The sequence below is a fragment of the Microtus ochrogaster genome, chromosome 7, assembly GCF_000317375.1.
Source record: "Microtus ochrogaster isolate Prairie Vole_2 chromosome 7, MicOch1.0, whole genome shotgun sequence".
In the NCBI taxonomy this organism is placed as follows: Eukaryota; Metazoa; Chordata; class Mammalia; order Rodentia; family Cricetidae; genus Microtus; species Microtus ochrogaster.
This window is the reverse complement of record NC_022014.1, coordinates 15,642,696-15,660,312: the sequence shown is the minus strand read 5'-3', so window position 1 is coordinate 15,660,312 and position 17,617 is coordinate 15,642,696. Positions and strand designations below refer to the sequence as shown.

At 49.6% G+C, this 17,617-nt stretch overlaps 1 protein-coding gene across 1 annotated transcript in view; it reads right to left on the bottom strand.

Annotated features, from left to right (window-relative positions):
• Nucleotides 1–17,617, bottom strand: part of Mmp28 (matrix metallopeptidase 28) — a 25,614-nt gene that overhangs the window by 734 nt on the left and 7,263 nt on the right. The window contains exons 2-7 of the mRNA XM_013347010.2: nt 9,408–9,487; nt 9,128–9,315; nt 4,355–4,579; nt 1,613–1,858; nt 1,027–1,176; nt 568–735 (exon numbers count right to left, since the gene is read on the bottom strand). Coding sequence (XP_013202464.1) covers nt 568–735; nt 1,027–1,176; nt 1,613–1,858; nt 4,355–4,579; nt 9,128–9,315; nt 9,408–9,487 — 1,057 coding nt within the window. The remainder of the gene's footprint in view (nt 1–567; nt 736–1,026; nt 1,177–1,612; nt 1,859–4,354; nt 4,580–9,127; nt 9,316–9,407; nt 9,488–17,617) is intronic.

Sequence of the window (17,617 nt, the reverse complement as noted above, 5' to 3'; positions counted from 1 at the left end):
GGCTCACAACCATCTGTAATGAGGTCTGGTGCCCTCTTCTGGCCTGCAGACATACACACAGACAGAGTATTGTATACATAATAAATAAATAAATATTAAAAAAAAAAAAGAACTAGGGAATACACGGTAGAGGGGAACCGGTTATGGCCTAGACTCCCAGCAGGTGCCAGCAGAGGGCAGACGTTGCTGAAAGAACGTCTATCCCAGTCTATCCCGGGCTGGGGAGGATAGGAGGGTGTTGGGGAAAAGGGTAGGGGTGGGCCAAGAAATGCAAGTTCCAAAAGCTAAGCGGGCATGCCAGCCCCACACAGCCAGGATGGCAGGGCAGACACCTTCAGGCTTCCTGCTGACCTGCGGACCGGAGGGCAGTCCTCCCCCTACAGTTTCTATACCGGCGACCACCGGGACACTTGCTGCTCCCAGCAGCTCCATCCCTGAAAGGAGTCCTTCCTGGGCCACAGGTTTAACAATGAGTTCCACCAGGGACTCACCGCTGGGGACCCTCCCCTCTCTTCACTTCGGGTAGGACCTCCCACATCGCAATCTCAGCTGACTCGGGGCTGATACCTTTGAAGAAGTAGAAGTCTCCATCTTCCAGGGACACTGCAGCAGCCTCAATATTGGGGGGCAGCCCAGGCCACCTTTTCTGTAGCGCACGGGGCTCTGAAACATTGCCGTCCGCCGTGACTTCCCAGACGTGGCTCCCTTTGAAGACGTGCAGCCGCCATTGCCCGTCTGTCCCCAGACAAGAGATGACAGGAAAGGCCATTGGCCTCCTGCTGACTTTGGGGGAGGGTGCTGCCCTAGACCCGGTTTTCCAGACAAGCAGAAGGTGGGTCGCACAGGGGGCTGAGGGAAGTAGGAGCTCTAAGCTGGGCCTGAGCTTGACACCCCACCACCAGGACAGCGCGTGATTCCGGATATCTATACTCCCGATACCTCCATTCCCTAGTCATTCAGCTATGGGAACCCTAGAGGTGCAGAGAAGGGAAAAAAAGACCCCAGACATGGTTGGGATCATCTTACCTACAGTGATGGCATCAAAGGAAGAATGGCAGTATTTAGGACCTCTGGTTTCTGGGCGTATCCTCTGGGAACTGTGAGGGTCCCAGGCCTCAAAGTCAGTGAATCGCTTTCCCGGGAGTTGAGTGGCCACTGAGCGACCCAGAGGCTTTCCTTAAGATTCAAGAAGAGAGATAGCAGACATGGTGGACATACATGCATGGCGGGCTCAGGACCCTTCGTCTGCTCTGCCCATGATCTGAGACCCAAGGAAGGAGAGGGGAGAGGTGAGTGCAGCCCTGGTTCTTGTTTTTCACCGAGAGTGCACTAATCCAGGAATCTCCTCTCCCACCCCACAGCCCAGAAAACAGATAACACCAAAGGGTTCTAAGCTAAGGTTTGCACTCATGCATTGCTTGGAATTGATGGAGAAATGGGGAAAAGCGGAGCCTGCGGATATTCAGCAGTCAAGAGTGCCTGGGGCTTTAGGACAGAGAAGATTGGAGCAAGGAAGTGACGGGGATGGGGGAATCCTGTTTGAGGAGCCGGAGTTCGAAGGCTGGAGACCACAGGGGACAAGCGCAGAGTCAGGAGCTGGCTGGGGGCTCACCATATAGGTTCTGCACTGCTAGCACGTCGTCCCAGCTGAGCAGGGCGTCGCGGCCCAGCTTCTTGTAGTAGGGAGCCATGAGCGCGCGTGGCGCGGGCGAGTGCGCGAGGCCGAGCGTGTGGCCAATCTCGTGCGCGAGCACGACGAACAGGTTGCGCCCGCGGCGGCGGCTCAGAGTCCAGCGCTCATCCCTGTCGAAATGTGCTTCGCCCCGGCGGGGCAGAAAGGCGTGGGCCAGGGCGCCCCCTGCGAGAGGCACGGAAGAGGCACGGTGAGCCGGAACCAGGGTCTCCCTCGCGCAGACACCAGGCTCCTACGTGGGGTGTGTGTGTGTGTCATTTTCTAACTTCCCTTTCTAGTCTGATAGGCACGGGAATGCTAGCAGGTGAACAGACGTCTAAGGGATCTTAAGGGAAGATCACGGTAGACTCAGCTGGGGGCCAAACTGCCTGGGCTTCGAAAATGCTAGATTTACCATTTACTAACTGTGTGATCTTGGGCAGACAGCTTAATCTCTCGGAACGAACTGTGTCACTTGATTCTTAGAACATGCTTATCCTAGGCACTACTAATATCGGTTACCCCTAGAAGGAGGATGGTAAGGCTTTGTGCTGTTTCCTGACCTGGCCCCTTAGTGGGTTATGTTCAGGAGTCGGCAGACTGAACACAATGTGCTACTATGTGTATGCACATTTCCTTTCTTAAAAAAATGTTTTTTTGAGTCAGGCAGTGGTGGCCTATGCCTTTAATCCTAGCTCTTGGGAGGCAGAGACAGGTGGATCTTTGTGAAATCGAGGCCAACCTGGTCTACAGTGTGAGTTCTAACCTCCAGTACTCAGGAGGCAAAGGCAGATGGATCTGTCTCTTCCAGGCCAGTCTGGTCTACAAAGAGAGTTCAAGGACATCCTGAATTACAGAGTGGGACCCTGTTTTTGTTCGCTTTTGTTTTTTTGTTTTTTGTTTGTTTTTTTTTTTTTTTTTTGGTTAAGGTGTGTGTGTCAAGTGTGTCATGTAGAAGACACCTTGAGGGGCTCAATTCTCATCTTCTACCACGTGGGTTCTGAGGATCAGTCTGCATGCAGGCTTGAGAGTGAGGGCAAGCAATGTCTTCATCCACTGAGCCATCTCACGCCCACCCCACTTCTTTTGGACAGGGTCTTATTTGCTGGCCTAGTGTGTGTGTGTGTGTGTGTGTGTGTGTGTGTGTGTGTTGCAGGTGTGCTCACCTGTACAGGCCAGAGGTTGATGTTGGGATTTCTTTCCTAGTCACTTTTTTTTAACCTTTAACGCATTTACATTATTTTTTTGAAAGAGTGTCTCTATGTAGCCCTGCCTGTCCTGGAACTCATTATGTAAACCAGGCTGGCCTCTGCCTATCTCTGTCTCCCAAGTGCTGGAATTAAAGGTGTGCATCACTACCACCCAGCTAAATTGCTATTCTATTATGAGTATTAAACCTGCATGTATGTCTTTGTACCATGTGTGCCTAGTACCCACAGATGCCAGAAGGGGGCATCAGAGCCCCGGGAACTGGAGTTAAAAATTGAGCAGCCCTGAGATGATAAAAACCAAACTCAGGTCCTTTGGAAGAGCAGCCGGTGCTCTTAACCATTGAGCCATCTCTTCAGCCTTCTCCACCTATTTTTTTTTTTCCTTTTTGAGAGGGGCCTCTCACTGAACATTTTTGCTATTTTGGCTAGATTGCTAGATTGGCTGGCCACTGAGCCCCTGAGATTTTCCTGTCTCTGCCCTCCCCCACCCCCACCCCTGTGCTGAGCATCTGAACTCAGGCCCTCACAACTATGCAGCATTGAGCCGTCCCTCCAGTTTCATGGCCACCAGAGTGCTGGGGTTACAGGTGTGTGCACCACACCTGGCTGATGTGTATGGTTTTTTATAAACATATATATCCTTTGTTCCTGTCTTCTACCAAGGCTCCACTGTGGGCCTCTCTCCCTGCTATCATAGGAGTGAGCAGAAGGAGTTAAGGGCCTCAATGATTCTCACAGGTGAACAGCCCATCCAGAAATGATGGCTTCCAGGTCCTCTCGCTCACACACACCGTGCTAAGCTTAACACACGGCACTGTGATGATGTTAGCCTAGGCGGAGGCAGAGCCTGGCAAATGCAAGAGGAATTCACGTTTCCTGAATGTGCTTCAGCCGCCTCCAGCGCTAGCCACTCTGCTTAGCTCTCATTGGAGGGCTCACATGGTCCATTTTCAGATTCTCAAGGCCAGTGCTGAGCACAATGGAAGAATGCGCTCATTCTGCAGGCTGGGGACAAATGGAAGCAGCTGTGGCTGGGATCTGTGAAGCACTTCTGTGAATGTCAGGATGAAGGCCTCTTGCGCTGGCTGTCTGGGGGCAGGGGAGGGAAGGGCTGATGGTGGCCTCTAGACACCTTTATAAAGTCTGCTCTGGAGAACAATAGAAACACGGGCCTGTCTAGAAGCCGGAGTAGGCAGAATCTCAGACTTTTCTCCAAAAGTCCAGCACACTCTAGGGTTACCAAAAGTGCTTCCCACACCAAACCTTATCTGGCTGTCCTTTCAGCCATCCGGTACATTTGGACAGAGCCCGTTGTTCCTGCTTTTCAGATGAGGGGATGGAGGGTCCTTTGGGGGAGAACCTGGCTTGGCCATGGCTTCAAGGAGAATAGAAACTGCACTGCCCACCCCCAGGCTGCCTCTCCTAGCCAGGGGCCCCTCCTGCCGTGTGGAAAGAGACTTTGTGGCAGCACCTGGGCCATCGAAGGCATTGGCCAGCCCATCATTGTGGTCCCCTTGGAAGAAGGTGAGGCGGATGTCTGCAGGGCCCGTGGCCGGGGCCTCCCAGAACTCCAGCGCTGACACGTTGCTCCACAACTGGAAGGCAGCTCGCACGGCCCCTCGCACAGCTGGCTCGGGCAGGCGCTCAGGCCAGTTCACCAGGCGGTAGGAGAGATGCTGCTTGTACCACTTGTGACCTGTCACCCAGAAAGGCCACATGAGTCATGTCTGCTGCTGCAGAGACTGGTCCCCACAGGCCCAGTAGGATGGGTTGGCCTGGCCCCAGGGAGCTGCTGACCTGGCCGATCTGACAGGGAACACTCAGCCCTGGCCTTGGGCAGCCTCCTATTTGATAGGAGGGAAGATACGTCTCTGCTGAAGGGAGACCACACTGTGAGCAGACTACCCTTCTCCTGGAGAGTCTCTCCAATCTAGTGACCTAAGAGATACCATCTGATGGGAAAGATGTAGCTTCTGCCCAGAAAAGAACCCCCTCAAGGATCAGTCTGAACCCCTGGTCTCGGGTCTCATTCCTTCCCACAGCCCAGGATGAGCCTGAGAAAGCTCAGTACCTCTTGCTGACAATCACTCTGAGGCCCATCCTCAGTATCTGGATGGAGAGTCAGTGAGGCCACTAAGGTCACAGCTGCTCCTGCCCCAGCTCTCCCTCCACCCTCATGGTCTCCTGTCACCTCCCCAAGGCTGCACTCTGCAATTGCCAGAACCTAGGGCCTGTGGCTGGCCAACAACCAAAATAACCATATATTAGAGGTCTTTCCCCACCCCTTGCCCTCCTCCCTGCTTCCTTAGGGACTCTAGAGACATCTTGAAGACAAATAAGAACAAAGGGTGTACTTTGTCACGGGCCCAGGAATCTTTTCCCTCTCTTCTTACTTAAGCTTCTTTCCCTTTGCCCCAAACCGTTCCTCCCCAAGGACTGAGACTCTGGCCTCTGCCATAGCCCCAGGTCGTTCATTACATGGGGGGGGGGGGGGGGGGAGGCATCTGCCGTTTGCTGTGCAGCCAGGAACAGAGCAGCCAGAAAATCTGGCTTCTGAGTTTGTCGGGGATGGCCTCTGAGCCCTTGTAGCTCAGAGACCGAAATCCCAAATGCAAGCCTCAGAGCTTGCAGGCCAGATTCTCCAGGCCCAGACTTGGAGGACTGGGACCCAGGGGAAGGCGCCTGGCCACAGCTGCGGAGTGCTCGAGAAGCTGAGCTGGGGCCTGACCCCTGGCCCAGCGCTGCTCCTACAGTCCACACAGAGAAGAAGTCCACCCTGTGGAGATGCCAGGCCTATAAAGCTGCCTAAACATTAAGGTCAAAGCTTAGCAAGGGCTGAGATTCCCCAGATGGGAGGGAGGTTCACTCTGGCCCTCTCCACCCATGGAAGGGGTGGGGTGTGCCCCACTCCATTCAAGGCAATGTATCTCCTTGGGCTTGTTTGGCCTGGCAGCCACCCAACCACTGCCTCTCAGCCAGTGACCAGTCCTCAGGGAGTGAAAAGGGAACTATTTTGAGGAAGGGAGGGAGACAGGGAAGGTGGAGGCAAGGCTGAGGGTCCAGAGGTGTCCACCCAGGACAGTTCATCCTTAACGGAGAACACTCTGCTGCTTGCTGTGAGTCTTCACAGGGCACAGAGCAGCGTGCACTGGGCTCTCCTACATCCTGCTGTGAGGGACCCAACTTCAGACTCTTCCCGACTAACCTCACCAAACCTTTAACCCTCTAGCTAATGGTATGGGGTGGTTCCTTCTGCAGTTGTGGCCTGTCGTTTCCCTCACCCCCCAGGCGGGAAAGAAGGAGGGTGGTAGCCATTTGAGTAGCCAGGGAAGGTGACAGGTCTCAAGAAAAAACTTCTCTGTGAAGTGGGGTGGGGAAGGGTAGGGAGCATGAATAGGAACACAATTGAAAAGAAAAAATTTAAAAAGAGTGTTTTCCTTGGGAGGGACCAGGAAGGAAGGAACTGCCTGTGTTGGGGTGGGGGCAGCACTACCCCTCTCTACCTTGGCACCCCAGGAGAAGGCTGGCTGTTTCTGACCCTCATCCCAAGTCCAGTCTGTGCAGGGCTGCTTTCCATAGTGACTGAAGGCCCCCAGCTTGTGGTATTGCCCTCTATGGCCGTCCTCTCTCCGGGGTCCCAGTGGGAAGAGGCAAGGGAAGGAACTAAGGAGGACAGGGACAGGAAAGCTAGAAGCGAGGGCTAGAAGGACTGTGGAGTCCTGGCGCCCAGCAGGGGACTGATGATAGCACAGGATAGAGGCTGAAATCGCAGTCCTGAACGAACGTACAAGCGTACAAGCTCTCGGGAATCGTGGAATCTCTCTGAGCCTCAGTTTACCCCTTGGAATAACATCGTGAAGTTGCCTGGAATGTACTGGGGGTTGAGAACCTGCACATTTGTTTTCATCTCCTTTTTAAACTCGGGTGCACCACCCAGCCCCCTGACCCACCAAATCTGTGAAGAAACAGGGGCTAAGAAATCAGCCCTGCAGGCACAGAGAGGATCAAATGCTTGACCTGAAGTTGGCAGGTGCACACATATGAATCCGGGATGCCCAGTCAAATTTGAATAAGAAAATATAAATACAATTCCTTATTGTTTATCTGACATTTGAATTTATCTGGCAGTCAGGTACTCCACACTGCTAGCTACAAATGCACTCAGTTACATGCTCTGTTGGGGCAGAAGATGAGCTGCATGCGGCCAGAAGGAAGCATCCCCAGAGCTCAGGCTCAAGTGTTTCTGGGCCTGCTCACTTCCCACTGCACTCTCACAGGCCTCTTGCATTCAGTAATCCCAGAGAGCTCTCCTTTGCAACCTAAGAAGGTCTGACTCCTACATGAGGGAGGATGAGGGATCAGAACCAAGTGACATGACTTGGTCATGACAGCTGATACCTGAACCCAGTGCCTCTTGCTTCTGGGTAGTGTTCTTTCTGTTCCAGCCTGTCCTGTGTCCCTCCCCTTTCCTACTTCACTCTTAACACAATGGGGTGGACAGCATGCTGACACCAAGGACACCTTGACCCCAGAGCTGACTGTGGATAAATATGGTCATTCAGAACAGGGCAGTCAGGATGGATGGACAAGTGAATGCTTGGAAATGGCCACCCTGCAGCTGCCACAACTAAGAAATGAATGCAAATTCTGGGCATTCAATCGTGTGTTCAGTGAGTGAGGTCGGTAAAAGCAGCACAGATAAAAGTGGCCACCATCCAATGTGTGCAGAGTAAAATTAATTATACTTAAAAATCTGACAGAAAAACCTTATCTCGTGAACAACCTTGAAAGCTGCAAAAATTGAGCAAAGAAAAACTGACTTAGTCAAAGCAATCATGGTACCAAAATTTCACATAGCAAAACGTATTGTTTGTGGAAAACTGACAGAAACATCAATTATTCATAATTGTAGATGGGGAGCAATGGCAGTGGAATACTTGAGGGGGAGAGAAGAAGGGAGAAGAGAGAGAGGGAGGGATGGGGAGAGAAGAGGGAGAGGAGGAGAAGGAAGAAGAGGGAGGTAAAGGAGAGGGAGTGATGGAGGAGGGTCATCTGTCTATGTGTTACTTTCATTGGTTAATAAAGAAACTGCCTTGGCCCTTTGATAGGACAGAAAATTAGGTTAGGCGGAGTAGACAGAACAGAATGCTGGGAAGAAGGGAAGTGAGGCAGCCGCCATGGAGTCAGCCACTAGGTCAGACATGCTGAATCTTTCCTGGTAAGCCACCACCTCATGGTGCTACACAGATTATTAGATATGGGTTAATCAAGATGTGAGAATTAGCCAATAATAGGCTGAAACGAATGGGCCAAGCAGTGTTTAAATTAATACAATTTGTGTGTTATTTTGGGTGTAAAGCTAGCCCTGCGGAAGACGGGCGGAATGAAAAGCAGGCCTGCTTGCCCTATCACAAGGGAGAGGAGAAATTTTTTGATGTAGGACAGTGGCATCCTTCTTGACTCTGGGTTCCAATCCCAGCGCTGGAGAGAAAGGGGCAAGAAAGGAGAAGAGGGGAGGAAAGAGAAGACAAGGAAAAATCCCGACAGAAGAAACTGTAGAGACGTACAACGGACTGTGATGAGCTGTTCAGTGCGGACGGATCCCCTGAGACACAAAGCCGATTAGTGGCGGCCAGGACTGGGAGCAGGGTGCAACGGGGAGCTAACTGATAACAGGCATGGGGTCAGAGGACAATGGAAATGTTCTGGAAGGAGGAATTAGCTTGTGGTAATGGTCGCACAATTCTACAAATAAAATAAACCCCTCCGAATTGGATACTCTAAGTGGTAAATTGCACGGCAAGTGAATTCCATCTAAATAAAACGGATTTTTTTTTAAAGGTGCTCTATGAACAAAATAAAACTCATCGACAGATCACATCTTGGTTGAATAAGTGTTATGAAAAGTCTTGATTCTTATGGAAATAACTTCAGTAAAATATGAACAAGAACCATTGACAACTGTTTAACTGCCCTGCGTAGAATCTTGATCAGAGAATTAAGTGGGCTTGATGGGGTTTAATCTGGAGAATACATGTACAATGAAAATTCATCAATGCAGATATAATTTAGAGTTAAATATCCATATTCATGACTATGATCTTAGCCAAAAGATCTGCCCCTCTTCTGCCACAGGCAAGAGAGGATTCTCCCAGAGTCCCCGCTCAATCTGGCCACATTTCTTGGCCACTGGCTTTTCTGGGCACCAGGGAATCCCAGCCTGATTGGACTTCAGTGCACTCACCTGGCTTTGCAAAGCGTTTCTTACGTCTCATTTGGGCCCGGTGCCCAGCAAACAGGGCACTGATCCTCTCTGCCCAAGCTGCATGACTGTCAGTGTCTGCAACCCCGCAGCGCGGACGTGTCATCTGACGCAGTGTGGCCTGGTCCAGCACACCACTGATGGGCAGCTGCGACACCCACTGGAACTCTCTGCCAGGAAAAATGGAGAGAAAGGACTACAGAGGAGGGGGGACAAAGCTGGAGCTACGTATCTTGCACCCCTTCACATCCCTCCATCGTACCTGATGGCATTGCTGAACTGAGTAGAGGCCACAGCTTTGGAGCCCTGCTCGCTGAAGTATCCGTACTTCTCCAGGAATGCCTGAGGGAGAGAGGAACATGTGGCATCCTTGTACCCAAAGGACTGAGGCACTTACATCCAGGCCAGTTTCCCCTCTTGTCCTGAGAATGTTTGTAAACTTATAGCAAAAAAAAAAAAAAATTCTGGGCTTAAAGTCAAAAGGCCGTCACGGATATTGAGGCAAGCTCCTCAATATATCCGAACATCGGCTTTCTTATAATCTTCCGGCATTGCCAGAAATCCAACAGAGCGTGCTGGCCAGTGATGGGCTCTGGGGGCGGGCTGTTCTAGATTTGGTTTCCAGCTCTCAAGTTACTCCTTACCTACATAGGGAGTTCAAGGCCAGCCTGGAATGAATGAGACCCAAGAAGGAAAATGAGGGAGTGAGGAGGGAAGGAGGGATTTTATTTTCACACCCAAGATGTCGTTTATGGGGCTTTCTCAGTGCTTTATCACCCCACCAAGTGAGCCTCACCCTCTGTCGGCCAGCTGCTTGTCTTTCAGCTGCCCGTTTCTCAGCTACAGAGTAGTTACTGTTCTTTTATGAGTAGAACTATTCCTTTATGAGGACTAGCCCAAAGCACTTAAAAGGCACCTGCCCACCGGAGGACAAACCCCCCCCCCATGGAGCAGTTAGGGTATGCGCTGTGCATGTGTACACCGTCCATATGCATCACATTTGCTCTGAAACATCTAGGAGCTCTAGGAGCTGTAGACTGCTGGTTCTGTCCTGCTTGGTCTTGCATAAAATTTTCCCTCTGATTTTAGATTCTTTTTAATTCTCCTCTCCCAAAGGTAAGGACGCTAACGTCCCTTTGACATCAAATATACTCACCATCAACCTGTTACCCGATATAAAAATACGACTTTCTAGAGATATATATTTTGAATTAGAAATCTGCAACTTCCCCAGAGGCAAAATGAACATAATTGGATAATGTCCCATGATCCCCTGGCCTTTTATTGTCTGCATGCGCTCACATACACAGAAGAGGGTCTCCCAGTGACCAAGTTATTGGTACCAGCTGAGAGAAGAGGGTGACTCATTATCCTCATCCACTGCCAGTTCTATCTTTTGGGGGAGCTGGTACACTTGGCTTCCTGCTTGCCCAGAGCATTGATGAACCCCACAAACCATACCTTAGATATGAAAAACAAGTCCTTCCTTTCTCTCTCATTTTCTTCCTTCTTGAGTCCCAATTACCCAAGGCTGGCCTTGAACTTTCCCTAACGGCCAGAGTGACCTTGAATGAAGATTAAATGACACGTCTTCCTTCCTTTACCTCCTGAGTGCAGGGATTACCGACACACTACCACAGCTGGTGTATGTAATGTTGAGGATTGAATACAGGTTGTTGTTCATGCTAGGCAAGCATTCTACCAACTGAGCCTCATCCCCAGACCTTCAACTTCTTGACTCTAATGTACAGTGTCTTAAATTTTTGTTTGTTTTGGGTCAGGGTCTCACTATCTGTCTCACCCAGAGTTTACCGTCGTCGACCAGGTTGACCTTGAACTCACACAAGTCTGGCCCAGTCTCTCTGCCTTTTGTGTGCTAGGATTAAAGGAATGTACCACTGCAACCAGACCCAATATCTTTTCTTGTTGGCTTATCTATACAGAAATAATTTTCTGATTTCCTTGTTCTCTTATCCTCACCTTTCTTTGCTATATTTGCTAACTCAAAGTAATTCCAGTCATAGCTGCTACCTCAGGTCAAACACAGCTGGAAGAGACCAGACTCTCAAAGGACTGGCAAGCTTCCTCAATGGATTTCATTCATTCACATTCATTTCGCATTTTCCACGTCAGTGCGTCCCAGCAATCTGAGCACTTGGGAAACAAGGGAACGGTCAGAAGTTCAGGGCCAGCCTCACCTACATAGCAAGTTTGAGATCAACAGGGGCTGTACGAGACCCTGTTTCAAAAAACAAAACAGGAGCTGGAGAGATGGTTCAGCAGTTAAGAGAACTTATTACTCTTGCAGAGAACTGAGGTTCTGTTCTCAGTGCCCACATGGTGGTCCACACCACCTATAACTCCAGTTCCAGGGAACCTGGTGCCCCTTTCTGACCTCTGGGAGCTTCTCCAGGCTTGTGGTGAACAGGCACATGTGTGCCTATACATAAAAGAAATGTGTTTTTTAGAAACCCAAACAAACCAGGTGGTAGTGCACATCTTTAATCCCAGCACTCAGGAGGCAGAGGCAGGCAGTGTTCTCTGAGTTCGAGGTCAGTTTGGTCTACAGAGTGAGTTCCAGGACAGCCAGGGCTACACAGAGAAACCCTGTCTCAAGAAACAATAACAAAATAAAACAAAAAAATCCACAATATAAATAAAAATAAGATAAAAAATAATTTAAGAAAACCAACAAAGCAAAGCAAGCAAACGAAACATTTGCATCCACCTTTAGCGACCTCAACTGTAGGACTTTAATAAACAGAAGCTTTCTGTAAGGAGCCCTGGTTCTGGACAGTTGACCCCTTCCCAAACCAGCCTTGCTGTTTCTCTGCGGGTGGGTTAGCATCAGCCCTCTGGTTTTCTCCTTTGCCTTTGTAAATGCATGTTGTTTTCAGACACATATGGGATGCAAGGGGTTCGAGTGCCTCAATCAAGAAAATCATGTGTTGCTCCCAGGACTTGAGCTAGAGAATACTTCTAACCCTGATCCTACTTGGTGACAGACACAGAACATCTTGGAGCCTTGGTTTGTTTGTTGTTGTTGTTTTCCCCCACAGGATCCCCAGAAGGACTACAGGCAAATTCGTTCAGAGTGTGGTAGTACATGCCTGTGATCCTAGCACTCAGGAGGCCTTTGGCTCAAGACCAGCTTGGGTAGTGAGTTCAAGGCCATCTAGAGCTACAGTGTGAGACACTATCTCACAAATAAATATAAATAAAGCGCGTACATCTGGCTCAGTGCCAGACATGTTGTAAATGCCCAGCAAGCCCTGGTTTCATTAGTGAGCAGGAAAAATTAACCACAGGCTTTTGGCATACAGCCCACTTGTGCCTCTGTGTCTGCTCAGGGGCTGCTCCCTGGTAATGGCCTCACATCAGCCAAGTTCAGGTTCTCTTCCTTGCTGCTTCCCTTTCCCTCAGTGAGGCTGGAAAGAGGACTTTAGAGGGAAGCCCTTTAACTGGACCAGTGACTTTCAAGAGACCAGGTCACAGGTCAGCCCTGCTGGCCCTCCCCTGTTGTTTCTCTCCCCATAAACCCGCCCAGACTTTATCAGGGAGTTGGCTGAGCTTCTGGGACAGCAGGGAGGAGGGGAAGTTGTATGGCCGGGCCCCTGTTTCCTGGCTGGGCAGCATTGCCTGGTACTCTGGCAACAAGTTGAGGCAGAGGTGGGTTCAGGGGTCATCAGAGGGGAAGTTCTGGCCTCTGCAGTGGCTTAGCAGATCTAAATTCCCAGTGAGCAGAAAGAACACCCCGCCCAGGCCACCAGCACCAGAGAATGAGAAAAAGGCATTTTAAGAATTTGACATTTCATATTTCCATAGCAGCACTCAAATATTACAATGTGGATCATCTAGATTTATGAACTTTCATGCTTATGAATTTAATAGGCATTTAAAATGACACACAGGAAGGACCCCCTTGCTACTGTTATCACTCAGAAATTCTGGGCAGTAGAGGAGTGAGGAGGTAACCAGGTTCGAATCCTGCCTCCGGAACTGTCCTTAACCCTTTGCTATTTTTCTGTCCCTCAGACTCTCTGCCAAGGTGACAGAAATAACCCACCTTGAATGCGAAGAAGAGCAGGAGTGGGGGTGGGGGACAGGAATCTCATAAGACTCAGACTAATGGAAGAGTACCAGACTTCCATCCCTGCCCACCACCTTTGAGGGTGGTGTTTCTTCTCTCTGGCTTCCATTTTCTGAGGCTAGGCTCGTGTGTCTTAGGGACTCACTCTATCCAAGGTCATACCTTTCCCACTTTCCTGAAGGTGGTGCCAGGCAGTTCCTCCCTACCCTGAAGTGCAAGCAAGTGGCTGTCTCTCTTCCCTGGTCTCTCTCTACCTGCCTGTTCTTTCTCCTGGGGAGCCCAAGGCTACGTCTAAAGGGAGAGGAAGCTGAGGACCTTGCCCTTTAGGTGATTCACCCTGCTTTGGCCTAAGAATGTGCCAACATGCCTTGCCCATCTTGAGTAAGGATGGGGCCACGTTTCTGGGGAATCATCTCTGAAAGTCCCGGGAGTGGCTGTGGTGCCTGAGAGAAATGAGCAGGCTTGCAGGGTCAGCCAGCTGGGTGGAATGGCTGCTCTACAGGATGTCATCCTGCATGGGTCCCTACTTGTAATGAGAGGGTGTGTGTCTAGCTCAGTCTGTTTAGTGCCGGAGGGAAGGGAAACTTCTGGCCATTTCTGAGCAGGGTAACTGGGCAGAGTGAAGAACTGAGTCACTGGGCTGAGAACCGGGTGAATCCCTGTTCTGTTGCTGCTGCTGCTGCTGCTGCTGCTGCTGCTGCTGCTGCTGCTGCTGCTGCTGCTGCGCTCTCAGGTCTGCTCTTCTCTGGGCCTCGGGTTCTTCTTCTATAAAATGGGGGTAGATCCCTAGCTATACCCCAGGCCTCGCTGTTGTTGTAGATCAATGACCACTGTGTATACTCTGACAGAGTTGCCTGACCCCGTGGCAGACCACACTGCCTGACCTCACCGCAGCATCCCCAGGTTCAGTAAGATGCCCTGGGAAAGTGTCAGGGAAGCCATCCTGCTAAGAATGTCATTTTAACTTTGGCAGTCACAGGGGTGACTCTATCAACAGGCCTCTTAAATACTCTCTGCATCAATTTCAGAAGCAAAAATAAGGCAAAGAGGTTGGCGAGGTGGCTCAACAGGTAAAGGCACTTGCCACCAAATGGGACAGACAGCCTAAATGTGATTCCCCATGATGGAAGGAGAGACTCGACTCCTGCAGGTTGTCCTTTGACCTTCACAAGTGCATCGTGGCACACATTGGCCACTATGAACACACAAACACGTGCACACACAACAACAAAAGTAATACAGCATTTAAAAAATTGCAAAATGACAAACTCATGCAGAAACTGTTGTTTTACCCACGCTACAGCCCATCTTTTTTTCCTTTCCTTTCTCTTGTTATTTCCTTCCTTTTTACCTTCCCGCCTTCCTACTATACCCTCCCTTTTAATCTGGTTTTTGAGGTGCTGGCTGTCATGAAGCTTGCAGTAATCTTCCTGCCTCCATCTTCTGGTTCTGGGACCACAGACGTGCACCGCCACACTGGGCTCCATGTCATAACCTATCCCATGGTTTCTGTCTCCACATAGGTACACTGGGGGTTCCACTTACCCCTCAAATACACCTTTAGCTGGTAGCCAAGTTAAGATGTGACGGAGGGACAGCAGTTGGTGTCCTGCCTTGACCTGCTCTCTGTGTAAAGAGGTTTCCATGGTGACCAGGAGCACAAGCAGTCCTTGAAATCTGTGGAGCTTTCCAGACACGATGCCTCTTTTGCATGTTACAACCATTTTGCAAGAAGACAGCCAGAGCAGGTGAACTTATTGCCATGTTAAAGGACAGTCAGTGCCGGGGGAGCACAGTGGGCTGCAGAAGTGTCCTGGCGGCGAGGGGTAGAGCCAGTGATTGAATCCACATCCCCTGACAACTAGTCCAGGTGTTTTGTTGACATCTGCATTAGCGATTCTGCAGCTTTCATGCAGAGGAGGGGTGGGGGAGGGGCGAACAAGCTCTTCTCCCAACCCAAACCTGGGAGCAGTGGCTCTCAGATACACCAGAGATGAAGCTGGGGTTTTTCCTTTGCAGGAAGTGAGGGTAGCTTGCTTAGTGGACTCCATGGTTGTTAGGTTGTTGTTCACACCCTAGCAGACCATCTGACAAGCCATAGGTTCCCAACTGTTCCTGCAAAAAAGGCCAACATCTGATGGATAAAGGTTTTTCCACCAACTTGTGGTCCTCTGTGAGCCCCAGGACTGCTCCTTATGCTTCTATCCACCCTCCCTCTACTCATGAGTCACTATGCTGAGCTCCTGGGAATGGCTTCCACACCCAGGCTTCTGGTTTCTGACTCACAAAAAGTCTAATGAATGGCCCTGGGGTATGAGAAAGAGACACTACATCTTGGCCTGGATACTCCACAGAAGCCCGAGAGAGTCTCTGTGGAAATAAGACAGTCCAGTTTCTGGTACTGCACACTGGGGGTGGCTGTGCAGATATGGGTGGGTCACTGAGTGGAAGGCAGGTCCTGGAACCACTTAGTAGTCTGGTTGTTGTAAAAAGACTCAAACAAAGCTAAGGGTAGATAGACAGATCCCTTGGGACAGTTTGTCGCCTAACATAGGGCAGAATCTGGCTGGAAATGGGGGCCAGGGTGGTGATGTCATTCATTAACCCAATCTTGCAGTTCAGTGCTGGGGGCTCTTCCTATTTTGGAGTGTTGTGAGTGGCTCCGATTTTCCTAAGTGGACAACAATGAACTTGCTCATAATGCTTTGGGAGCAGTAAATCTTTTCCCAGGCAAAACCCACTCTGGAAAGCCCTCGATATTATCACTCTGCACACAAAGGAAACATAGACCGAGCACACTGGGTATAGGAACACATGTGACAATTTGAGAACACAGACACACCCAGATGGACATGACCTACAATCCCAGCACTAGGGAGACTAAGGCAGGAGGATCACAAGCTTGAGGCCTACAAAGCAAGATTCTGTCTCAACAAGAAACCAAAAACTCTAAAGTAAACAAAGCTACAGACACAGATATAGCCATACAGGCAGATGCTTGTACACACACACACACACACACACACACACACACACAGCCATATAGGCACAAACACCAAAGCCAAACAACATTTTAGCTAGAGAGAATCTTAGAAGTCTTTCAAACCTTTTATCTCCTGATTTCACGGCAGCCCATGATCACGTGGCTTGTTTTGTTCTTTCCTTCCCTCCTGTTTCTTTCCTATCATCTCTAGACTGTAAATCTAGATCACCGATCTAAAACCCTTCCTCCTAGACTGGGCATGAAGATGTACACCTTTAATCCCATTACTTGAGAGGCAGAGGCAGGTGGAATTCTGTGAGTTCATGGCCAGCCTGGTCTACACAATGAGGTCCAGGACAGCTAGGGCTACATGGAAAGACCCAGTCTCAACACCCCCTCCAAAGGTTTTCTTGTACTCTGTAGGCATTTAAAGCTTTGATTTCACTAAATGAATATTGTTTTAGCTGTATCCCTAAATAATGCTGGGTCGTGTGTTTTCCAGTTTTTCTTGTGATTTCATTCACTTGTGGGTAATTCAGAAGTGTGTTGTCTGATTTCTAAATGTTTAGAGCTTTGTTGGGTATCTTGTTCCCAATTCCAAATTTAGTTCTGCTTTCGTCAGAAGGCATAACCGGCACTACTCCTGCTTGGCGTCTACTTGGACTTACTTTATGACACAGTGTATGGGCGATGTTGGTAAGTAACTCACATGCACTTGAAAAGAATTTGTATTCTGGGATTTACAGGGGGGCATTTTCCCAACAGTATCAATTAGGTCAATACAGTTAATATGGTTGCTCGAGCCTTCTACAACTTTAAGCATTTCTTTCTTTTCAGCTTATTATTTGTGAGTGTGTGTGCATGTGTGTGTGTACACACATGTGTACAATGGCATTGGCGTGCATGTGTGGAGGTCAGAGAACAAACTTCTAAAGTTGTTTCCTTTCACTGGGGGTTTGGGGGATTGAACTGACATAGCCAGGCTGTCAGGCCTGCTCAGCAAGTGCCTTTGCCCACTGAGCCATCTCAACATCCTGAGATATAAGTACCTGTGCCAGAAATCAAACCCAGGACCTAAACATGGTACCAGCACTTCACCATGGCTCCAAATGCCCAGTTTTTTGTTTTTATGCATTTATTTTATTTTTGAGACTTATTTTATTATTTAGAGTCTCTTGTAGCCTTGGCTGTTCTAGAACTTGCTACATAGCCTCAAACTCACAGTGATACGCATGCCTCTCTGCCTACCAAGTGCTGGGAATAAAGATCACCATGAAACCATTGGTTTTTTTGTTTGCTTTTAAAGTTTACTTATTCTTTTGTTTGCTTTTTTTTTTTTTGGTTTTTCGAGACAGGGTTTCTCTGTGGTTTTGGAGCCTGTCCTGAAACTAGCTCTTGT